Source organism: Triturus cristatus, chromosome 4_1, assembly GCF_964204655.1.
Source record: "Triturus cristatus chromosome 4_1, aTriCri1.1, whole genome shotgun sequence".
Lineage (NCBI taxonomy): Eukaryota > Metazoa > Chordata > Amphibia > Caudata > Salamandridae > Triturus > Triturus cristatus.
In genome coordinates, this window is record NC_140585.1 from 1211866504 (window position 1) to 1211892286 (window position 25783).

At 47.9% G+C, this 25783-nt stretch overlaps 1 protein-coding gene across 8 annotated transcripts in view; it reads left to right on the forward strand.

Annotated features, from left to right (window-relative positions):
- The window catches only part of SCN8A (sodium voltage-gated channel alpha subunit 8), an 828048-nt gene that overhangs the window by 460912 nt on the left and 341353 nt on the right, over positions 1-25783 (forward strand). For all 8 annotated transcript variants that reach the window (XM_085654551.1, XM_085654553.1, XM_085654556.1 and 5 more), the window contains exon 14: positions 11622-11860. In XM_085654551.1, coding sequence (XP_085510677.1) covers positions 11622-11860 — 239 coding nt within the window. The remainder of the gene's footprint in view (positions 1-11621; positions 11861-25783) is intronic.

Sequence of the window (25783 nt, forward strand, 5' to 3'; positions counted from 1 at the left end):
GCTATTTTGCTCGATCAGCCCTCTAGGACTTTCTGGTGTGAACTTGGTTCGCAGACCCTCCTCCGGAGCTGGTATTGCTGGGGTATCTATTCTAAGGTAAGGCATTTATATCTAACTGTCTCTTTCAGATGAATAAGTTACTTACCTTCGGTAACGATGTATCTGTAAGAGAAATATGTTACTTATAGATTCCTTACCACCCCACCCATCCTCCCCGCTCTGCGAACTGATTTCAAGGGATAGGGACTCTTTTACAGGGCCCTAGTTTTTTGTTTCAATCTTTTTTATTGACATTTATATTTCACCAGTACAGCATAACAATAGACAACTGTCCGCAAATGCCAGGTGAGGATACTGTAGCAGATAAATGCTTGGCATTAGCCACGGCAGCGTGGGATCACTGTGACGGGTATGGTGCAGTTGGGTTGTCCATAATGTCAGAACATTTAAGATGAAGTGTGAATGAATGTATGATCACAGAGCTGTGCATTGTGATGCCCCACTATCCGTGATGTTGAGTAGTAATGAACGATGAGTGGAGGATTCAACATAATGAGGACAAAATAACTTAACTAGGGGAAAGGGGTAACCGCCCGTGACCTAAGGCCCTGAAATGTAGCTACGGCTAAATAACTGCTTTTGTAGTGCATGAAGATACCGTGTTTTAATGGGGCGTGTGAGGATTGTATAAGGCAGCTCCCATTATGGCGACACATTAGCGAGTGTGGAGAGCCCTCTTGGCGCTGAAGCGACCTCCGCCTTCTCTTGCGTGTTTGCTGTGGGTGGAGCTGAATTCTGCAAGTCTATCACCACAGCCCCCAATCTGTGGCAAAAGGGAACTTGCAGAGTCCCAGTAAGTCTTCCCTCTGCAGTGTCATACCCTCTGCCTTGGCACAGTTGAGCATCTTTCAGGGCCCTAGTTGCTGCGCACCAGTGGTCATTGTCTTTCCTAGCTCTTCACTTCTGTCGTTTAAAGTCGTGTCAGAACTGACGTCAGCGCGCAGGGGTGGCATCTAAGTAGACACCGCAACGTCATCCTGGCGACCACAACGCCGACAGCGGAGTCGACTGACGCCACCCACGACGTGCCGGGGTAATGCTAAGAAAACAATTCTCTGGATCCAGTCTGACGCCTGGGGGTAATTCTAAGGTAAGGAATCTATAATTAACATAGGTCTCTTACAGATATATCGTTACAGAAGGTAAGTAACTTGTTCTTTACGTAGTTGCCTCATAAAGTCACTTATGTTAGTTCTTCTGTCCTCCCAATGTTCTCAGTAATTTCACTGCTTTTACAGTGGATTAATTGTGGGTCTACTTACTTATTGCAGAGAAATGGGAGAATAGGTCACTTACTCATAAGTTGAAATTGGCCAACGTTATATAGTGTACTGCCTACCAATCTGTTCGTGCATGACGTATGGGTAGACTTGGTTTCCTTCAGTCTAAATGTGTTTAGGAGCTGAACATGGCAATGTAAGATATGGTATGGATTAAGTGAGATACTTGGTGCTAAATTTGTGCTGGTGGTTGCAGGTGGCGAGCACCAGCTCTTATTTTTGTCAACCAGAACTTGTTTTTCATCCTAAAACGTTACCTCCCTGGGAGAGTAAAAAGCCTGCATAGTGAGAAAGAATGGGAAGAAAAAGATATGAAAACCGTGACAATGAGAGAAAGAGGCATTGAAATTAGCTGGTCTTGCTTTACAGCAGTCCCTTTGTTGAGGTGGAAATGTCCCCGGCATGATGTATTCACCTGCCTTAAGTGTGTATCTAGTATGCTGGATTAAGATTTCTGGACCTGGTGTCATGCTAATCGAGCCTTTGCTTAGGCCTGTCCCTGACATGAGTAGGTCACAAAATTATACTTGACCTAGAGGTGGCCCACCAAGCCTGCCCTCATTTGGCGACAGTGGATTACTGTATTCTCATGGGTTCAGTACAAAGTGGTGTTGGCAGCATACCGTGTTTTAAGAAATTACAGCAACACCATATCTTTTTAGCTGAGTTATTAGAGTGAAGGCTTTCTGGCCCACTCGCGTAGAGGTCCAATTCTGTGCAATTAGCCAGTCCTTAGCACTAACATCCAAAGTGCATGATAAGTGTTCTGATGTGGGTAGCCTGCATTATACATGAATGGTGTGTGTCAGCCAGAGAAATGGAAGCCAGTTGGGTCCATTTTGGATACCCCTGGCCTGGCCTTGTACAAGATGAAGGTGAGGACTGTGTTCCAAGACATTGGTACTATACTGCTCACATTCCTGTAGCTCAAGAAGGAGACCTAGACACTGACATATGCGGAGAGGACACACATCTTCTTTTAGATATTCACTGTGGCCTTTTGGTAGCAAGGAGCTGCTGGTCAGTGTTCCAGAACATTGATATTTGGTGGATGTTGGGGGGAAGAGTGCAACTGCAGACTCTTGTGAGGTCTGTCCTTTTCTCTTTTCCTGATTATTCCTTTAGTTGGGCTGATGACAGCTAGGTGCAGAATTTCACACCTCTTTGTACCTCTGTTGTTGGTGCTCCAGGATGAAGATGACCCTGCTCCGTGGGGCATCACTCTATATAAAGGCTGTGTCTGGAGCCCATCCTGGAAAAAACATTTGAAAGGAGAACTGCCCTAAATTGGTTTTACAATCTCAGACAGTGGATCCATATTTCCAGCCTGCCAGGTGTGTATAAATGTGTGATCCCACTCTTGTGACTCTTCATCCTAGAGACACAGCCTGGTAGGTCTCCAAAATAATAATAAGAAGAATACCTAATGCACTCTCTTCCGAGAAAACTGGCAGGTGTGTCTCACTGCTCTGTACAACACGTTATGCTTGTCATATAAGGAGCGTTAGGAATCTGACAACCCTGTCAGGGTAAATCTCATCTACAGGGGGAGCATTGTATATAGATATGGATACCTACAAAGACCCTAGAAATTTCAGACACGCAGTTGTTGGTAATTTACAGCATATTGTTATGTTCGAGGCATATGAGCTGCAGAGTAAACACTTTTGCATAGATCGCCATTTGGTGTTGGGCCCAGATGTTTGCAGTTTGTTTTTCCTCTTGGAAAGTCTTTGGAAGTCACGAGGTCGGTGACTCCTCCTTTGGTTCGTATTGCGCATGGGCTTCGACTCCATCCTCAGATTGTTTTTTTCCGCCATCGGGCTCGGATGTAATACTTCGCGCTCCGGTTCCGAACTTTTCCAGTTCAACGATCGACGCACAATCCTCGCTCATCGAGATTCTTCAGATAACAAATCATCTTAATCACCTTCTCTTCGACACTTCTTCGATTCCAGTCGTCGACGGCGGCCTTCGGGCCTATCCCGGCTCCGGTCTCGGCTGATGGAAAGAACTCACTTCAAGAAGTGCCCTCGATGTGGGTCCAAATTCCCCCACACCGATCTTCATGAGGTGTGCAACCTCTGCCTCTCCCCTGAACACGAGGCTCAAGACTGTCCCGCCTGCAAGTCTTTTAGATCGAAAAAGACTATTCGAGATCGAAGGGCCAGACGCAACATGGCGCACTCCTCGACCTCCGCTCCAGTCGACATCTTCGGGGATAACGTCGAAGCTCCGGGACAGCAGCACACCGAAGAAGATGACAATGACCTCGTCAGTGCTTCTGAGGCCGACGACTCAGATGTGGAGGACATCACCCCGGCGCAGAGGGTCGTGAGTACTATACCCCCTCCCACGCCGATACCCAAAAAGGCTTTGGTCACGCCTTCGCTTTCGAACCTAGGCAAGACCAAGGACACTGCTTCTAACACCCCACCTTCGGGCCCGGTAAAGAAGCCCATTGAGCCCTCCGGCAGCTCGGGCTCGAGCCAGTCTACCAGCGGTGCCGAAAAACACCCTTCGGCACCGAAGAAAAAAATCGGCCACCACCTCCACACCGAGCTCAGCACCAAAGCCCTCGGTGTCGAAACCCGCCCTCTCGGTGCCGACCAAACATCATAAGGCCCTCGGCGCCGACACTCCAGTGCCGAAGCCTCTCTCGGCAACGAACAAAAAATCGGAGGTCCCAAAAAAGCACGGCACAGACAAGCCTAAAAAGCCGTCGGCCCCGAAAACCTTGGCGCCGACCGAACAACCAGTGTCGCAAGAACTATTCACACCGGATCCTCTGCAAAAGACACTTACCAAGGATCCAAAAACTGGGCATTTGACACTGTCTTCAAAAAAGAGACATTTGGACAAACCAGCTCCACCTCCACCTCCAAAGAGAAAGGACTGTGCTACCTCCCCTTTCAGAGTGCCTTCCCCACCTCCTCCACCCCCTCCACCCTCCCCACCTCCACCTTCTCCACCCCTGCCTCATCGCTCTCCGACTCTGTCTTCAGACCATGATGATCAAGGGGACCCTTACTACGATCCAGCAGATGTGCCACAAAACCCCACCCCTACTGGATCCACAGACCCGTGGGATGACTATAACAATCCGGACATCCCAGACGTCCCACAGGATGACCTTTATCCATCCAGGCCATCCCCACCAGAAGACTCTTTAGGTTTTCACCACCTACTACAGAGGGCGGCACATTATCACGGGGTAGAGCTACATACTGACCCAGTAGAGGAAGATTTTCTCCTAGACACCTTCGATACTGCACATAGGTCTACTGCTATACTACCTATGCTAAAAGGAGTAATCAAACATGCATCAGAGGTTTTTCAAGACCCATTCAGGGCTAGGGTCCTAAACCGACGTATAGAGAAAAAATATAAAGCCGCCCCCACAGATCCTGCATACATTAAAGGCCCTGCACCACTGGATTCCTTAGTGGTATCTACAGCTAGGAAGAGATCAAATTCTCAGGCGTCAGGCGAAGCACCACCACCTGACAAAGAGTCCAAGCTCCTAGACGCGTCAGGGAAGCGCACTGCGTCACAAGCCGCCAATATATGGCGTATCGCCAACACTCAAGCGCTATTGGCCAGATACGACAGAGCGCATTATGATGAGCTAGAAACCATCATGCACCATCTCCCTGAAAAATACAGAAATAGGGCTAATGAATTGATTCAAGAGGGAAAAACCATAACTAATACCTCTATACGCTGTGCCCTAGATGCAGCAGATACAGCCTCCAGGGCCATAAACACCAGTGTCCTCCTCCGTCGCCACGCCTGGCTAAGAGTTTCAGGTTTTAAACCTGAGGTGCAAGCCTCCATATTGAACCACCCATTTGATCAACAACATTTATTTGGTCCAAAAGTTGATGAAGCCCTCGAGAAGATGAAGAAAGACACTGATACGGCGAAATCCATGGGAGCCCTACAGTCACACACTCCTAGGCGCTCCTTTCGCCGCTCTTCCTTTCGGGGCACGGGTAGAGGCTACTCCTCAGATAACGCATCCACGTCCTACAAATCCCCTCCTCAGTCCACCTTCACAAGGGGTTATCAAAGAGGCGGCTACAGAGGCAATAATAATAAAGGCAGAGGCAAAACAAATACCGCTCGCTCTGCCACACCGCCTACCCAATGACTTTCCCCCGCTCCCTCCAGACCATCCCACTCCGGTCGGGGGCAGAATACAAAATTTCCTTCACGTCTGGGAGACCATCACCTCAGACAGATGGGTGACCCAAATTATTCATTCAGGGTACTGCCTAGAATTAACATCTACCCCCCCAAACATTCCACCCAGGCAACGCCCAATGTCCCATGAACATGCCACGTTATTAAAACAGGAAGTAATCACCCTCCTGCAAAAACAAGCCATAGAGCAAGTCCCCATCAACCAGCAAAATTTAGGGGTCTACTCCCTGTACTTTCTGGTTCCAAAAAGAGACGAGACTCTACGACTTATTCTAGATCTCAGACCTCTAAACACTTACATACATTCAGACTATTTTCACATGGTAACCCTTCAACAGGTTCTTCCACTCCTCTCCCAGAACGACTTTCTCACCACACTGGACTTGAAAGACGCATACTTTCACATCCCAGTACACCATGCTCACAGAAAGTACCTCAGATTTGTAGTGGACGGGCAACACTACCAGTTCAAGGTGCTCCCGTTCGGGGTCACAACAGCACCAAGGGTATTCACCAAGTGCCTAGCAGTAGTGGCGGCACACCTCAGAAGACAGCACATTCACGTCTTCCCGTATTTGGACGACTGGCTAATAAAAGCCACGTCCTACAACCAATGTGTGCACCACACCGCCGCTACAATCCAACTACTTCACCAGCTAGGTTTCATGGTGAACCACCAAAAGTCCCACCTGATACCATCACACCCAAAACAATACCTCGGTGCCACCATAGACACCTCAAAAGCCATAGCCTATCCCAATCCTGCCAGGATTGCAAACATACAGGCTCTGCGTCAAAAATTCTTACTTCAACACTCTCTCCCAGCAAGAGTGTTTATGCAACTGATAGGGATGATGGCCTCTTGCATTTTCATAGTGCCTCATGCAAGACTCCAGATGCGTCCACCCCAAGAGTGCTTAGCGTGCCAGTGGAACCAGGCCCAGGGGCAACTGACAGATCTGGTGTTGGTGGACGGTCGCACCCATCGCTCTCTGCAGTGGTGGAACACCACAAACCTTTCCAAAGGTCGACCGTTCCTGGACCCGGTTCCACAAATAATCCTAACAACAGACGCATGACTCTCCGGCTGGGGAGCTCATCTGTTACATCTCACAGTGCCGGGCACATGGACGCCACAACAGAAGTTACTCCACATCAACCATTTGGAGTTACTGGCAATCTTTCTAGCCCTAAAATCCTTCCAGACGCAGATTTTAGGCAAGGCAGTCCTCATTCGCACAGACAACATGACTGCCATGTACTACATTCAAAAACAGGGGGGCACACACTCTCCACAGCTCTCTCAACTAGCACAGAGCATATGGAGATGGGCAATTCCGCAGATAATCTTTCTCCTGGCCCAACACGTCCCAGGAGTCCAAAACACCGTGGCAGATCTGCTCAGCAGACAAACGCAACAGATCCACAAATGGGAACTTCACCCACTGGTTCTTCACCCGTTCTTTCAGAAGTGGGGGCATCCTCAGATAGACCTCTTCGCCACCCACGAAAACAAAAAATGCCCAAGCTTCGCCGCCAGATATCCACACCCATTGTCCAAAGGCAATGCGATATGGATGAACTGGTCAGACAAATTTGCATACGCTTTTCCACCTCTCCCACTAATTCCATTAGTGGTGCGAAAGCTACAACAGTATTCCCTCACGCTCATCCTGGTAGCTCCAACATGGGCCAGACAACCGTGGTACACCACACTACTGGAACTCTCGGTAGTACCACACCAAAAGTTACACCTCTCACCATGCCTCCTGACCCAGAACCATGGAGAGATCAGGCACCCGGACCCAGCTCAGCTCAACCTTGCTATCTGGCTCCTGAGGTCCTAGAATTCGGATACCTTAACCTCCCTCCTGATTGCATGAATATTATCAGGGAAGCTAGACGCCCTACTACTAGGGCATGCTATGCTGCAAAGTGGAAAAGATTTGTTGTTTACTGCCATAACAACACAATCAACCCTCTAAATGTGTCCATACAGCACATTATATGTTACTTGCTCCATCTTCAAAGGTGTAACCTAGCATATACATCCATTCGGTTACACCTCGCAGCAATTGCTGCTTACTTACAGAACAGGCAGCACCTATCACTTTTCAGGGTGCCTACCATCAAAGCCTTTATGGAAGGCCTCAAAAGAGTAATTCCACCCAGAGTACCACCCTCACCTGTCTGGAACTGAAATATAGTTCTCACAAGGCTAATGGGATCGCCTTTCGAACCATTACATAAATGTGAGCTGCAATTTCTCACATGGAAAACAGCTTTTCTAGTGGCCATCACTTCCCTTAGAAGGGTTAGTGAAATACAAGCACTCACTATACAGGAACCTTTTCTCCAAATGCATCAGAACAAGGTTGTACTCCGCACCAACCCAAAATTCCTACCCAAAGTCATTTCTCCCTTCCATCTGAACCAATCGGTAGAATTACCAGTTTTTTTCTCACAACCTCAAACTGTTGCGGAAAGGGCTTTACACACACTGGATGTTAAAAGGTTCTTACTTTACTACATCCAAAGGACACAACCTTTCAGGAAAACCAAACCGCTATTTGTCTCCTTCTCCCCTCCACACAAAGGCAACCCTATTTCTAAATCAGGGATAGCTAGGTGGATTGTAAAATGCATACAGATTTGCTACCACAAGGCAAAACGAACGCTATCTGTTCCCCCTAAAGCCCACTCCATAAGGAAGATAGGTGCTTCTATGGCTTTTCTAGGGAACATACCATTAGATGACATCTGCAAAGCAGCGACATGGTCAACACCGCACACTTTCACAAAACATTACTGTGTAGATGTGCAAACCAAGCAACAAGCTAGTGTGGGCCAGGCTGTACTAAAAACACTGTTCCAAACCACTGCAACGGATGCCGGTGGTCGCCGCTAGCGTTGGGTACTGCTATATAGTCTATGCAAAAGTGTATAATCTGCAGTTCATATGCCTCGAACGGAATATGCTACTTACCAGTATGCATCTGTTCTTGGCATGTAGAGCTGCAGATCTATACACGCCCACCCGCCTCCCCGGCTACCTGTATCCGTTCCAGTCTATCTTATTTAGATACAACACACATGGGTTTCTTTACTGTTAATACTACGCTCCATCTTTCGCTGCTGGCGAAAAACAATCTGAGGATGGAGTCGAAGCCCATGCGCAATACGAACCAAAGGAGGAGTCACCGACCTCGTGACTTCCAAAGACTTTCCAAGAGGAAAAACAAACTGCAAACATCCGGGCCCAACACCAGATGGCGATATATGCAAAAGTGTATAGATCTGCAGCTCTACATGCCAAGAACAGATGCATACTGGTAAGTAGCATATTCCTTACTAGGCCATAAATCTTGTGTATTGGTATGATGGTAATTATCATGGTAATCTAAGCAGTCATGATTTAAATTAAAATAAACAATAGGAAAACCTCAAGCATATTTCATCGTACATCATACATTCCATATTGAACTAGACTAGCCCCTACCTACTATCTACATATGTATTCTCAACCAGAGGCATGTTATAGCGGCTGAACAAATTAGGGCACCCTAATTTTTTTATGGCAAGTCATGTAAGTATCATCCCTGCATACCTTATAAAGCCATTGCATCCGCATTCGGTATTGACACTTTGGCATTTCCCTTCCGCAATCAGAATTTGTGCTCGATTTTCCAGAACCCTTACGTTCTCCTACACTTTTACCTCCATGTATTTGCTAAGGCAGAGTGGAAATGAAACTCCTGCACAGTTCTCATATCATCACTCTGGAACACTAACAAGGTTTCTGTAACAGAACCGCAGGAAAATGTTGCTAGTTGTATTTTCTTGGAAGTTTGATTTGTACGAGGCAGCATGACTGTAGCTGTAATCGCTGTGTGCAGCTTTCAGAGAGCAGATGATTTCCAGTACTCTGCTTTGTTTTCAAAACTAATGTCAATTTACATCTCTGAAAATATCCGACAAAAATATGGGAACCGTGCATACACTGTTCTGTTAGCATCACTGTTCAGAATAATATTTTTCTAGCCCCTAAGCCTGTCACACAGATTCCAAAGGGAGAGTGCTTTTATGATGGTGTACAGTTGAGGCCTGGCTTCTTTGTAACATGTATGTGTTATAGAACAAAACCCTGCCACAAATGACTCCACTTTTTGTTCCAAGTACTCTATGGGCAAGTATGGGAGTGCTTCACAGAGTACTCAAAGGACTTCTGTGCAACCAGGGCAGGTGTCTGCCTGACAACCAGTCTCCTATAGATGAGGGAACTTTACCTGTGGGCTAGATCTCTTGCTGGAGAAGCTGTGTATCTTTCCTGGAGTGCCTAGAAACTTGCCTGCCTGCCTAATGAGAGAGGAAAGGAGCTCGTCTACCTGACAGCGGAAGGGACTGTCCAGGAGTGAGTGAGGTGGAGCGCATCCCTGATGGCTGTGGAGCACTCAGAGGAGCAGACTGCTGGAGAGTGATCTGGGATGACTAAGTCATCTGTGGCACCCCATACTCTCCAGACTGATGTAGGAGGGAACTGTGACTCCAAAGCAGTGCCATTGTCAGCATGTATTTGTGTTTTGTGATCTGCCCTTGCGGGGTTGAAGCTCAATTAGCCCATGTGGGGCTGGAACTGCTAAACATTGTGATCCCTCCATGCAGGACCACACCTGCTGATGTTGTGACCAGCCCATGGTGAGCTACATCAACCAATTTCTCAACTAGCTCACGTCAGGGATGCAGCTGCCAAGTGCGCTTTGTCAGAGGCTTCATCTGTGGTCGATCCAGTCCAGACGAGGGCTCAACCACCTCCTCAAGAGGGAATCACACCTACCACTGGTTCAGACAGGATTTCTTCTCTTCAAGACTTTTGCTTTCTGCTCCTGAAAGCAGAAGAGATGTAGCCGGTACTCTCCCAAACGCGTGGTGGGAGGTACTCGAAGACTGCCTACCAGTACATTGCCACTCATCACTGTCTGCAGGCATGCCACTGAGTACCAGGCGGACCAAGTGAGACTTTGGAGGACTGAACTCACCCATCAGAGGGAAAAAGACTTTAAAAAAACAGAAACTGAAACAGAAACAGAAACTGAGCGCACAACTGTTTAAAGGTGATTGCACTGCACTTTTGCTAGATTGACATTACACTTGTTTCCCTGAGAGATGGAGGGGACCACCCAGAACCGGGGAGAGCTTCTGGACTGCATGTACAGCGAGGGAGAGATGACCACAGCACCTGCAGGATAGTGCCTGAGATGCTGACTTGATTTCAGCTGCTAGTTCTGTGTAGTGTTGAGTATCATTGTGTAATAAAATACTTCCTTTCTTGAGAAGAGAATCACTAGGCTTGAAATACACATTATTACTTTTTTGATTGATTGGTAACTTCTGAGTTTGAGGAGCACTATACTACCTCTATGAAAAGCCAGTAACTGATTTCCCCCACTACCCTTAGAGGCCAGTGCAGAAATATCTGTTGTTGGCTCAGTTTGCACAGTCATAGTAATGATGGGCTACAGGACATTAAGCACTAGAAATACTGCATAATGTGGGATCATTTTTTAATACAGCTCACCTGTGTACCCTGTCGGTGTCCTTTTCTTGGCATGTAAATTGCTGTGACCTCTTGGAGTTCTAGTTTTACATATGACTCGCATTATTATCCTCATCTACAGCCTTCTAATACTGAACAATAGAGTACTGCCACTTCATCTAGTCTTTCCACCGGGTGTGTTAATTATTTAAACCCAAGCAGAAGCGTTCATATGGGGATGTATGAAGGAGATGCCATTTCAAATGTCTGCTCACAAAACTCCTAGCTTTGTTGGGATTATCAGGTTGTTGGTCGCTTGTAGACAGGACTCCTACTAAGCTGTTTATTCGAGATATGCAACCAGACTGCTAACTCGTACACTGATTTGATCAGTCTGAAATCTTGTAACACACTAACGAACCTGCAATCTTCTTTTTCTGTATATTACAAAATGAATAACTTAAAATAGTCCTAGTTCATCTAAATCAAGTTTGTCTGGGGCTGAAATTAACCCTTGTGTGTGTTTCTCCTTTTTATTTCAGAACTGGAAGAGTCCCAGAAAAAGTGCCCTCCCTTCTGGTATAAGTTTGCAAACACGTACTTGATTTGGGAGTGCTGCCCCATGTGGATACGGTTTAAGGGCTTAGTGAACTTGTTTGTCATGGATCCCTTTGTGGACCTCGCCATCACCATCTGCATTGTTCTCAACACCTTGTTCATGGCAATGGAACACTACCCTATGACAGAACAGTTCGAGGGAGTGTTATCTGTAGGAAATCTGGTAAGATGTTTGCAAAACATTGCCTGTAGAAGTTGATTTAATTATCCTTTAGGAGCACCATGTTTTTTCATGTTACTTTTCAAGTCTTCATTTTTACTTATCAATATTAGTATGATTTGCCTGCATACTTCAGCACGGTATACATAACAATGGGATTTAATATTGAGGATACTAAATTAGTCCATCTTGAGTTTCCACATGTCTGATTCATTAGAAATGGGAATGGAAACAATTCAGGAATTTCCACTTCTTGGTCCTTACTTGAGATGTTGGACTGGTATAAGACCTAGAGAGTTTTTTAACTGTCGGTGCTAGAGGAATGTGATATCTATTAGTTAACTGGAGTGATTTTCATGCATTAAGGATCATGGACATCTTGGATGTGCTATAGAGGTGAGATCTCCAGTGGCAGGATGATGAGGAAGGAACAATCCGAATCATGCTGTGGTTTCAATTGTCAGAGAAAAATATTTTGAAGTCTGTTGAGGTAGATGGCAATTGCAGACCGATAATATTTATAGGATCAATATACTGGTCAAATTTGAGATGAAGGGTGTATCATCATTCACTGTTGTTAAAAAAGAAATACTGACCCCACCTCCCCAGTGCCCAGTATCATAAGCTTAACCTTAATTCCCTGTATTGATTCCTGGTACATTGTTTGCTAACAGCACACAGAACAGCAGTACTTCTTCAGAGATGCCAAAATATGTACATTCTAGCCTGGTAGCAATGAGGCCCTTATGTTCGGTGGTGAAGAGTCAAATCAATGGTGCCTAGCCTGTGTTGGTTGTAGATTCATATGCTTTGCATAATCCTGCCATCTTGTGTTGGTCTTGGCTGTTTGCAAGTTGTTTTTCTTATAAGAGTTCTTCAAAGTCACTAGGTAAAGTGACTCCTCCTGTAGTCTGTATTGCGCATGGTCATCAGCTCCTCTGTTAGATTCTTTTTCTCTGCCATTCGGTTCGGATGTCGATCACGGAGCTCCGGAATCGAAGCTTTGACTCGTTGACCAGTGGCTTTATTAGACACCGATTCATCACCCTTCGATTAAAATCAACAAATCACAGCCAACTACTGGTTTTTCAATGGTCTTCTTTTCACCCGGCTGGTACCATGCCCGGTTTGACTCCAGCTTCCACAGTTTCACCGCCATTTTCTTGGACTCGACACACGAGGAGTGATGGAAAAGCCTCCCTTCAGCTTCTGCCCCAAGTGCCACGCTAAACATTCTTGGCAGGATCACTATCCGGTCTGCAAACTCTGCCTGTCTCCAAAACATAACAAAACATCGTGTGAAGCGTACATGGCCTCTCGCTCCAAGAAATCACTTCAGCAATGAAGAGTTGGCATTGGGCCCATAACACAATGCAGTCACGCCAAGCTGAAAATGTACCCGATATCTTCGGGGACCAGCCACAAGCCCTCCATGCTGAGGAGGAGGCAGAAAAACAAGGTGTGCCAATGGACGTTCCCATCCTTCTGGCCAGCAGTGGGCAAGTGTCTGAATCTGAGCACGACCCTGAAACCTCGACAGGGCAGGCGAGTACTGTAACGAAAGCTACTTAAGCCCACACACAAAAACACATACCCAGGCTACCGGAATCCCACTACACTTGGGCCATGGAGGTACTCGGCTGAAGGCAAAGGAGCAGACAATTGTCCCTCCGCCAAAACCATAAAGGAACTGAAAAGACAAAGGCACCGACCATCATGAAATCGAAGCCAGTTTCGGAGCTGGTGTCGATAACACAAATATCAACACTGGAAAAGCCTTCGGATCTGAAACCTATCCCACTAACACCCAAGGGGCCTTTAGAACTGAAGACAACTCCAGCGTCTGCAGATTCAAAACCTAAACTGAACTCTGTGCTGAAAACATCTTCGGCCTCCAAAGCCTCACTGCCTAAAACACTCTCTGCTAAAAATACTAAAAACGACCACTGAACCAAAAGAGCACCCAATTCAGCGTATCCTGACAAAATTACAGGAGGTGCAGAATAGGACACGTTACAATGCAAAGATTTATAACGCATGCCTTAACAACGGGGTGTTTATATCGCAACATCCATTACAACACATGATTTTACAACGCATGCCATCACAACGCATTTGTAGAAACTACATTTACAAAGCATTCCATTACAACGCATACCATTACAATGCATAACACTTTTAGGGCAACAGAAGGGTAAGTTTTGGAAAGTGTAGGGGTAAAAATTACTATTCCGACTCCAGTGAGTGCAACAGTAGGGTAAGTGTTGGTTAGTGTAGGGGTATTCCCCATTACTTACCTTATAATGCGTTGTATGGCTGCGTTGTAATGGCATGTGATGTAAAGGATGTTGCGTTGTAATGACTGCGTTGTAAATGTAGTGCGTTGTAATGACTGCGTTGTAATGGTTGTTTCCCGAGAAGCTTGATGCCAAACAGAGATCCTGGAGATAAACTGGGGCACAGGAAGAGTGGTAACCAAACCACCTCTCCAACCTACAAAGACATACCAAAGTGAAAAAACATTTTTTGAGGAGGAACTCATGGGGCCTCAACCTCAAAAGCCCCCCGTAAAAAGCATACAGATAAGGGCACCAGCCCCAGCCAGTTTCCAACTCCACTGCTACCTATACCCTCTCCTCCACCTCCTTCGCTGCCAGTACCAGCTGCGCCTCCACTTCTTCCAACTTCCCCACGATCTTCTCCTCACGGCCACCCACAAGAGTCACCCAGTACATAGGGGAGCATAGTACAGGGTATCGTTTTGACACCTAAGGCACACTATATTTTCCTGAGGCACCACCACAATATAGATCAACCATGGGATGATTATGATGTAGACCCACATGAGGATCCTGATCTATACCCTTCAAAACCGTCCCCATCAGACGGTACCAGTCCATACAATGAAGTACTGCACAGTATCATAAAGTCAACATGCACACTCTAGAGGATTAAGACGAAACACTATCTAAAACTCAAAGTAGAGTCCAGTTTTACCAATGCTCAAAGGTATGCTAAAACCCACCACAGATTTTTAAACCGCCCATAAATTCAAATGTCCTAACACCATGGGTCAATAAGAAATACAAAACAATCACCAACTAACCCTGCTTACATCAAACAGCATGTTCCACCCGATTCTCTAGTGATGCATATGGCCGGAAAATGGGTTAACTCACCAGACACTGGGGATGTTCCTCCAACTGACAGGGAAAGCAAAAAAATGTATCTGAAAGAAACACGTTAGTTAGATTCCCCACCTTAGAATATCCCCAGGCGTCAGGCTGGATCCGGAAAGATTTTTCGTCAGCAATACCCTTGCACGTCGCTAGGCGACGTCTGCGGCTCCGCGTCCGTCGTCGGCGTCGTGATCCCCGGGATGACGTCGGAGTACTTAGACGCCGCCCTCGCGCGCTGACGTCAGTTCTTCTTTTTTCCGCGCCAGTAAGCGCCGATCCGGGAAGAGCATACCCTTTTAGTAATTTTTTGACAAACTTTTTTGAACTCTGGTGCCGATAGGGATGTCTGGCTTCAAAACTTGTGACACCTGTCACCGACTGATGTCGGTCACGGATCACCACCGCCGGTGCCTCTATTGCCTTGGGGCCGACCATGATGCTGAGTCGTTCCTCGACTGCCGGGTTTTGACGTTGAAGGCTAGGCGGGAGCGGTCCCGCAAGCTGCTCGAGTTCCGGCAGTCTGCTCCGCGCCGCTCAAGGTCCTGGTCGAGGAGGAGGTCGAGGGACCGGTCACGGAGCCGCAGCCATCACCGCTCGTCGGGGTCGAAGTCTTTGCGATCGGGTAAGTCGAAGCATAGCAAGAAGTCGAAGAGGCGACATCGCTCTTCGGACTCCCCTTGCCGGTCGCGCGACTTGGATGAGGGTTTGGGAGGCACCACCAGCACGGCTCCATCGGAGCCGCAGGAGTCCCGTCCGTCCCCATACCCTCTGGTCCCTGGGTCTGACGCGACTCCCGCAGAGGCCAGGGACTTCCTCGCGGCCATGCGGAACCTGGCTCTGCCGTCGGCGCCTTCGGGCCCGCAGGCTCGACTGGGAGCCCCGGATCGGGAATCCAAAAGGTTGGAACAGTTTGGGAAGAAACTGTTCTCCTCCCTTAGTTTGGGGTTGCGGTCTATCAACATTGCGTGCCTTTTGGAACGTTACTCCCACTCCCTGTGGGATACGGTGGAGGACGTGCTGCCCCAGTGTCCGGAGGAGGCCCGGACATGGCTCGCCCAGGCTCTTGTCGAGGGGCGGGATGCGGCACGGCATGCTATCCGATGTGGACTGGACACAACGGACTCGCTAGGCAGGGCAATGGCAACCACAGTGGCGATTCGTCGCCACGCCTGGCAGAGGTCCACGAGTTTCTCCGGGGATGTCCAGAGCACTCTCATGGACATGCCCTTCGATGGCAGTCGCCTTTTTGGTGACAAAGCGGATAGTGCGCTGGAGGGCTTTAAGGACTCCAGGGCTACGGCCAAGTCCTTGGGCCTCTCGGCCCTGCGCCCGCAAACTTCCGCTTTTCATCCCTTTTGTGGCCAAGGAAGGGGCGCCCCGTCACGTCCGGCTAGCCACAGGCCGCAGAACCAACTTCAATGCGGTCGCGGACGTGGATTCCGCCGAGGCGGAGCAGGGGGACAACGAGCCGGTCCGTCCACATCTACCCCAGCAGCATCCGCCTCAAAGCCCTCCTAGTCCGAGCTTTCAGGCCCATTCCACTCCAGTGGGAGGAAGAGTTCGCCATCACCTGCTCCACTGGCGTACCATCACATCGGACAGGTGGGTGCTGCAAATCGTCCGAAGGGGCTACTCCCTCCCCTTCGAGGCGACACCTCCAGCCATGCCACCGCAGTGCCACCGGATTTCGGGGGATCACTTGCAACTTCTGCAGGAGGAAGTTACGGCCCTCTTGGCCAAGGGGGCCATCGAGCGTGTTCCTGGTCCAGAAGTAGTTCGTGGTTGTTATTCCCACTACTTTCTGGTCCCCAAGAAGGGCAAAGGGGGCCTATGCCCTATGTTGGACCTCAGGAGCATCAACGCCTTCCTCCGGAAGGAGAAGTTCAAGATGCTCACCTTAGCTCAGGTTCTGGCTGCCCTAGACCCTGGAGACTGGATGGTAGCATTGGACTTGCATGACGCTTATTTTCACATCCCCGTCCTGCTGGCCCACCGGCGTTACCTGCGGTTCACGGTGGGCCAAGAGCATTTTCAATTTACGCTGCTACCCTTCGGCCTCACCAGTGCCCCTCGGGTGTTCACGAAAGTGATGGCGGTGGTCGAAGCTCATCTGCGCAGATTAGGGGTTCCAGTCTTCCCCTATCTCGAAGACTGGTTGTTGAAGGCGGGCTCGCCCCAGGCAGTCGTCTCCCACCTCCAGACTACGGCCGACCTCTTGCATTTGCTGGGGTTCTCCATCAATGTGCCGAAGTCGCATCTGAGTCCCTCCCAGAAGCTCCTCTTCATCGGAGCGGTTCTGGACTCGGTGCAGTTCCGGGCCTATCCTCCGGAACAGCGGGTCCGGGATATTCAGGCTCTGATTCCCATCTTTCGGCCTCTATCCCGGGTTTCGGTCAGGTTGGTGCTGCGGCTTCTGGGTCTGATGGCCTCCTGCATCCTGTTGGTGCATCACGCCAGATGGCAGATGAGGGCTCTGCAGTGGGACCTGAAGTTTCAGTGGGCCCAGCATCAGGGCAACCTGTCCGACCGTTGCAGTGGTGGGATGGGGGCCACATGGGAGAGGCGGCGATCAGAGGCCTCTGGTCTCCGGCGGAGTCCCGGGTCCATATCAACCTTCTGGAGCTGAGGGTGATCCGACTTGCACTGAAGGCATTCCTTCCCTCTGTCCGGAGAAGTGTAGTGCAGGTGTTCACGGACAACACCACCGCCATGTGGTACTGCAACAAAGAGAGCGGGGTGGGGTCGTGGACCCTTTGTCAGGAGGCTCTGCGCTTCTGGACATGGCTGGAACATCAGGGCATCACCCTGGCGGTTCAACATCTTGCGAGCTCTGTAAACGCCAGAGCAGACGAATTCAGCCGCCGGTGCATGATGGATCACGAATGGTGTCTGAACTCGGACGTGGCGCAAGGCCTCTTTCGGCAGTGGGTAGAGCCTTGGTTAGATCTATTCGCCACCGAAGAGAACGCGCAATGTCAGCAGTTCTGCGTGTTGGAGTTTCTAAGGCGGCACTCGCTCTGAGATGCTTTTCTTCGCGAGTGGAGTTGCGGTCTGTTGTACGCCTTTCCGCCTATACCACTTCTGCCCAGAGTGCTGAAGAAGATCAGGCGCGACCGGGCCCAAGTCATCCTGGTGGCTCCGGATTGGGCACGAAGATACTGGTATCCCGAGCTACTCAGTCTATCGATCGATCCCCCGATCCGCCTGCCTCTTCAGGAGGACCTTCTGTCGCAGCAGCAGGGGACGGTCCTCCACCCGAACCTGCCCAGCCTCCACCTCCATGCGTGGAGATTGAGCGGCGACAGTTGATGCTATTTGACTTGCCTCCTGAAGTCTGTAATATTATTCTGGCAGCCAGGCGTCCCTCCACAAAATCGGTATATGCCTGCAGGTGGAACAAATTTGTGGCATGGTGCACAGCAAAGGCTGTGGATCCCCTTTCTGCCCCCCTTTCTGAGGTTCTCCTCTTTCTTCTTTCCCTGGCCCAGCAGGGCTCTGCTCTGGGTACCCTTAAGGGATATCTTTCATCTATTTCTGCTTTCTTACGGCTTCCTGATCAGCCTTCTCTTTTCAAATCCCCTGTTGTTTCTCGATTCTTTAAGGGCATTGCTCACATGTTTCCTCCTGTCCCTTTCGTAATGCCTCAGTGGGATTTGAATCTAGTATTGACCTATCTTATGTGCGCTCCCTTTAAGCCACTTCATAATTGTCCCCGTCGTCTTCTGATTCTTAAGACTGCTTTCCTGGTTGCCATCACCTCTGCTAGAAGGGTGAGTGAGCTCCAGGCTCTCTCTTCTAAGCCTCCTTTCCTTTCCGTCCATCCGGACAAAGTTGTTCTCAGGACTCGTCCTTCCTTTCTCCCTAAGGTGGTAACTGCCTTTCACATCGGACAGTCTGTTACACTGCCCACCTTCTTTCCGCCTCCGCATCCCTCGAAAAAAGACGAGAGGCTCCACCGTCTGGACCCAAAACGGGCGCTGTCCTTCTATCTGGACTGCACCAAACAGTTCCGGGTGGATGATCAACTCTTTGTTGGCTACGTGGGCGCTAAGAAGGGGCGGGCGGTGCACAAGCAAACCATCTCTCAGTTGTTTTTTTGTGTATCAAGGCCTGTTATTCCTTAGCTAAAGAGGAACCTCCTGTAGGGCTGAGGGCCCATTCCACTCGGTCCACAGTGGCGACCACTGCTCTGGGCCGGGGAGTCCCCTTGCAGGACATTTGTCAGGCAGCAACGTGGGCCTCGCTGCATACGTTTGCCAAACACTATTGCCTGGACAGCCAAGTCCGGAGAGACGGCTTCTTTGGCCGTTCTGTTCTCCAGGACTTTCTGGTGTGATCTTGGTTCGCAGACCCACCTCCGGGGTTGGTATTGCTGGGGTATCTATTTTAAGGTGAGGGATCTAACTAACGTGTTTCTTTCAGATGAACAAGTTACTTACCTTCGGTAACGATATATCTGTAAGAAACATTAGTTAGTTAGATTCCTCACCGACCCACCCATCCTCCCCGTTCTGCAAACCGATATCTAGGGTTGAGGTCATCCCTTTCAGGGCCCTAGAATTTTTGGCACCAGTGACGGTCTCTTGCATGGCTCTGCATTCCTGGCACGGAAAGCTATGTTCAAGAACTGACGTCAGTGCGCGAGGGCAGCGTCTAAGTACTCCGACGTCAACCCGGCGATCACGACGCCGACGACGGACGCGGGGCCGCAGACGACGCCTAGCGACACGCAAGGGTATTGCTGCCAAAAAATCTTTCCGGAACCAGCCTGACGCCTGGGGATATTCTAAGGTGACGAATCTAACTAACTAATGTTTCTTACAGATATATCGCTACCGAAGGTAAGTAACTTGTTCGACGTTGCAGGTAAGCGTGTAGCAGCGTAGGCAGCAAACCACCCAAAGATCACCACTTCTGTAGGTCTCCTCTCCAGGCACGACATAGCACAGTAGGACGAGATGCAGAAATTGCTCAAAAAACAACTTGATCAACTTAGGAGTGGGCAGAGCTCGCGGAGTTGCACTACGCTGATTCCACAGAGTTCTCTGTGGAATTCTTCGGAGTTCTGCTCCGCCCTACTCTTCTGCACGGTTGAGGAGGCACATAACACCTTTACAGCACGGCAACGTGATCACTACTGCTACCAAAGAGACATGGAAAGGGTTGTTTTAGAAATCAGAGGATGCACGAAAATAAATAAACCTGATGTATCCGCTGTGTTAAATATTTCGGTTACTAAAATGTCACCAGGGGTCAGTAATTATCCCAACAGAAATACTTTCATAGTAAAAATGTAAATGGTTTTACATGTATATCGCCCCAGTACAGAAAAGTGCTTTCTTTTAAATTCGCAGTAAATTATAACACCAAATATTTTCCCCTAATAGGGTGTTTGCGTCTCACATAGACAGTAATAGAACCATCAAAGCAGTTGTGAATAGTCTCAGATCACGCAATGAGTCAAATGGGCTGCTGGAAATGTAATTGTACCTCTTATTCAGATCTGTCTATCAACTTAACGGGATTCAGATCAGCCCCAAATGCCCAGTGCCCATCAAAAACTGGTTTTATTTCATGCTGCTATGGTTATCGGGCAGAGAGTGAGACACAGTCTGAAATAGTTTTCCGTAAAAACTGCACGACCCTAAACCCAAGCATTTTTCTCACGCAAAGTAGAGTTTGTTTGCCAGATTTACAGTCTGGAAAGACGGCGGCCTAATAAAAATATAAATTTAATTTGCCAGGTTGAGAGACTGACACCAAACACAGGAATGAGAATGCCAAAAAAGAAACAAAACATGATTAGCTTCAGTGTGAAATCAAAGGCACCCTTATGGTTTACTGCACTATAAAGCACAGCGACAGTGAGCGCCGCACTGCAAAATAATGTATCCCATCTCCAGGTCTGAAAAAATACATAGCTACACAATGCATGCTTTCATAGTAACGACTTCCTGTGAATGTTTTCCAAGAAGAGATTTACCAAGTAAACGGGCACAAACACCTGATGCTTTAAAGGATGTGACACACAGGATGTGTACAGCCGCAATGGCCAGCAGTGGTAGAAAATGCCAGATTCTTTTTCACACTGACCTGTGTCAGCTGGTCATTAACGGTGGTGGGGAGGCAGGTGGCGGGGCTGGAGCAGGGGGGGGGGGGGGGGAGTAAATGAAAATAAATAAATAAACACTTATCTGTCTGACGCTGCCACCACCTCCTCTTAGCTCACTTCCAGGGCTGGAAGCACTCGGCTCCCAGCCTCCCTATAGCCAATCACAATGCTGCAATGCAATGCAATGCAATGCAATGGGATTAGTCTGAGCGCCGTGACTCGGCGCTCTGCCAGAGAATGGGAGGTTGGCATGTTTTCCATGTAGGCTGTAATGCAGCCTGCATGGAGAGCATACAAAGTGCGCATGTCGGTTTGATCGGTCCGAGATGGCCGGCCAAAGTGTCCTGCGCACTTGGAGTGGGCAAACCACTCCTAATCTGCCCCCCTCTTTGAACAGAGCAGCCACACCCCTACCCAGCTGAGCAAGGGGAAAAATAAAATGATACTAACAATGAGTTATTATCATTTTAATTTTTCCTTTTTTTACCTGCTCAGTGGGGCGATGCTCCTCTGACTTAGCGGAAGAGTCGCCACTGATTCTGAGCCCCTCTGCTCTACTTTCTTCTCTGTGTATTCCTCCAATCCAGAACCATAAGTGGCAACACCTTAAGCTGGTGCGCCTGACCCAGCACAGGCAACCAATCACCCCCTGCCTGTAAAAACTTCAAAACGAGAGGCAACCGCCGAATGTAAGAAAGGAACGCCATGGACAAAGGGGCATGCCACCTCCACAGCCAATCGAAACTTCGGAATTCAGTGGGATGGGCTAGGATTGGTTGAGGTGTCCTAATAACCCAATTCTAGGTAGATCTGCTCTAGGGGGTGGGCCGGCACCGGTAAACTCCGCTACGTGGCAGCAGGCGGCAGTTTTTTTGACAAATTCCGCTCTCTAAGCGGAGCACGGAGTAGTAAAGACTCTGCAAGATCTGCCGGCGGGGTAGAGTTCACCTACCACCCCATATCAGTATAAACAAAGAGGCTCAGAATTAGGAGAGGAAGAGGTCATAGCCAGTGCAAACAATTCAATGTGCCTTAGATTCAGCAGACACCAGCGCAAGGGAGGTTAACACCAGCATTATCATTAAGCACCATGCTTGGCTAAGAATATCAGGCTTTCACCCTGATGTCCAGCAATACCTCTTTAACATACCATTTGATGGGGAACACCTATTTGGTAGTAGATGAAATGCTGGAAAAATAAAAAAGGACACCAACACCACTAAAGCCATGGGTGCCCTTCAGTCATATCCTCACAGGATGTCCTTTCGGAGGGGCCAATACAGAGAGGTGTCCAAAACAGCTACCTTCACGGTCACAGCCACTTCTCAAAAGCCACACAGGTCCTACCAAACACAGTACGCTTGAGCATACTACAAAACACAATACAGAGGTAACAGAGATCAGTTGGATCTGCTGCCAAGGGGACCACTTCCAATAAACAGTGACTCAGTCCATTCCCCCCCTAGACTTCAGGACTACCTCATAGATTGCGGACACATTTCATAGACTCGTGGGTCCTTTCCTTAATAAAAGATGAGTATTGTCTGGAACTCACCTCTCTGCCACTCAATATCCGACCACAAGCACAAACAACGTCAAGGGAATATCTGACTCCTACAAGAGGAAGTACAAGCTGTGCTTCAAAAGGGGGCCATAGAGTTGGCTCCAAAGCAACACCAGGGACATGGCGTAAACTTGATTTATTTCCTCATTCCAAAAAAAGATGGCACCTTAAGGCCTACACCAGACCTCAGGCCACTCAACAATGAAATTCTGTTGGAGCATTACCACATGGCAGTGCTCCAAAAAATCATACCACTGTTGCAGCAAGGAGAGTTCATGATCGCCATAAACCTCAGACGCCTCCTTTCACATACCAATACACCCAGCCCATCCTACGTAAATAGCCAAAATTATCAATTCAAAGTGTTGCCTTTTAGTTGACTACTGAACCAAGAGTATTTACACAATGTCTCGCAGTGGCAGCAGCTCCTCTCAGAAGGGGGGGAGGGGTTATACACCTGTTCCCATACCTACAGGATTGGCTGATCAAGAGTGCAAGCAAACAATGCCTACAAGACACTCGGAAGGTAATCAACCTTCTACACCAGCTGGGTTTTACGCTCAATGCTACAAAATCCAACCTCCAACCTTTACAAGTACAGTTAGTTCTCCGTGCAACCCTAGACTGCCCAAGCAAAAGTATATCCTAGTCCTGCAAGAGTACAAAAGTTCCAGCTTGCATTGCCACTTAATCAACCACGTCATCACATCACTGTCAAAACAATAATGAGCCTTTTTAGGTATGATGCCCTCATGTATCTCCATATTACCACACATGTGACTGCGTAAGCGCCCCCTACAACAATGCCTCAAATCACAGTGGTTTCAGGTGGAAGGGCAACTACAAGATCTAGTGATGGTAGGGCCAGCGACCCATCACTCTCTGCAGTGGTGAAACAGCAACAATTTGTTGCAGGGTTGGCCCTTTATAACCTTTCTTCCGCAAGTAACCATTAATAGAGACACATCCTTATACAGTTGGAGGGCACACATGCTAGACCTTACAATACTCAGACAGTGGTTTCCAGTGCAGAAATATATACACATCAGTCATCTAGAGCTTCTTGCAATCCAATTAGCTCTCAAATCGTTTCAACAACATCTCCACAAGATTGTCCTAGTCCACACGTACAACACAACAGCCATGTTCTACATTAAAAAATAGAGTAGCAAGCACTCCATACAGCTCTCGCGTATAGCACAGCCCATATGGCAATGGGCCATACATCACAACATCCATCTCCTAGCAGAATACCTACCATGGGTGGAAAACGACTTTGCAGATATGCTCAGCAGAATGCAACAGCAGGTACATATGTGGGAAATCGATACCACACTGTTCCACTCATACTTCTAACGGTGGGGAATCCCAGAGATAGACTCTTTGCCACACAGCAGAACACAAAGTGATAAAGCTATGTCTCCAGGTTTCCTCACTCACAATGTGAAGGCAATGCCCTGTGGATCAACTGGTCAGGGATATTTGCTTAGGCTTTTCCTCCTCTCCCACTCATTCCTTACGTGGTTCAGAGTGTCATGCAGATAGCCCTCACACTAATTCTAATACCCCCAACAAGTGCTTGATGGGCATGGTTCAGAACCCTACTTTAACTATCAGTTCTACCAGATGAGAAGTTGCCCATTTGGCCTTGTCTTCTAACTCAGAACCAGAGACGGGTAACACATCCTAATCAAAAACAACTAAATCTAGTGATCTGGCTCCTGAGGTCTTAGAACTTGGTTACCACAATCTTCCACACAAATGTATGACCATTCTAAAACAAACTCGCAAACCTACCATACGGGTATGTTTTGCAGCTAAATGGAACAGATTTGTGCATTTTTGTTCAGCAAAACAAATCCAACCACTCTTTCCTATGAACAAGACCTTATTTGCTACCTACTCCATTTATGACAAGCAGTTCTTGCATACACCTCTATTAGGTTGCACTTGGCAGCACTTGCTGCCTAAATGCGAAACAAGCAGCATGTCTTTGTTACAAATTCCATTTATTCAAGCCTTTATGGATGGATTAAAGTTAGTCATTCTTCCCTCTATCCCATCAGCTCCAGCCTGGAATCTTAATATAGTCCGCACCAGACTTATGGGTTCTCCTTTTAATTACTACATTCATGTGATATACAGTTCCTCACATGGATGGTAGCATTCTTAGTGGATATAACATCTCTCAGAAGGATAAGTGAACTTCAAGCGCTCACTCTATAAGAACCTTTCTTCCAAATCTGTTGAGATAAATTAGTACTAGGAAGAAACCCCTAATTTCTCCCTTAAGCAGTTTCTTCTTTTCACGTAAACCAAACCATTGAGCTCCCAGTATTATTTCCTAAACCAAATTCAGTGGTGGAAAGAGCTCTACACACATGATGTTAAAAGAGCAGTAATATTCTACATTGACAGAATGAAACCATTTAGTAATATATATAAAGCAGGGATCGCAAGGGGATAGTAAAATGCATTCAAACTTGCTCACACAAAGCTAAGCGATTGCTACCTACAGCTCCAAGATCTCATTCCACACATAAAGAAGGAGCCTCTATGGCTTTCCTAGGAAACATTTCACTAATGGATATTTATAAAGCAGCTAAATGGAATAACCCAATACATTCACAAAACACTACTGTGTTAATATCTTAGCTAATCAACAAGCTACAATGGGTCAAGCTGTATTACGAACACTCTTTTAAACATCTAGGTCAGCCACTAGCTAGCCACCACATTAGGGGAGCACTGTTTTACATTAAGTGGTAAGCATGTGTATGTATGGCCAACACATGCTACGAATGGAACAAGGTACTTACTCTGTAAGCATCTATTCATAGCATGTAGTGCTGTAGATTCATATGCACCCACCCTCCTCCCTGGAAGCCATCGACTGACATATGCACTATTCTACGTAAACACTTATCTTTATCAAGCTATAACGTGCATGTTCATCTTTACTATCTCTCTACTGCTCCTGTCCCAAGCTCACCCAATGAAACAAAACATCAACAAAGGAGCCAATGTCAATGCGCCATACAGACTATAGAAGGAGTCACTTTACCTCATGA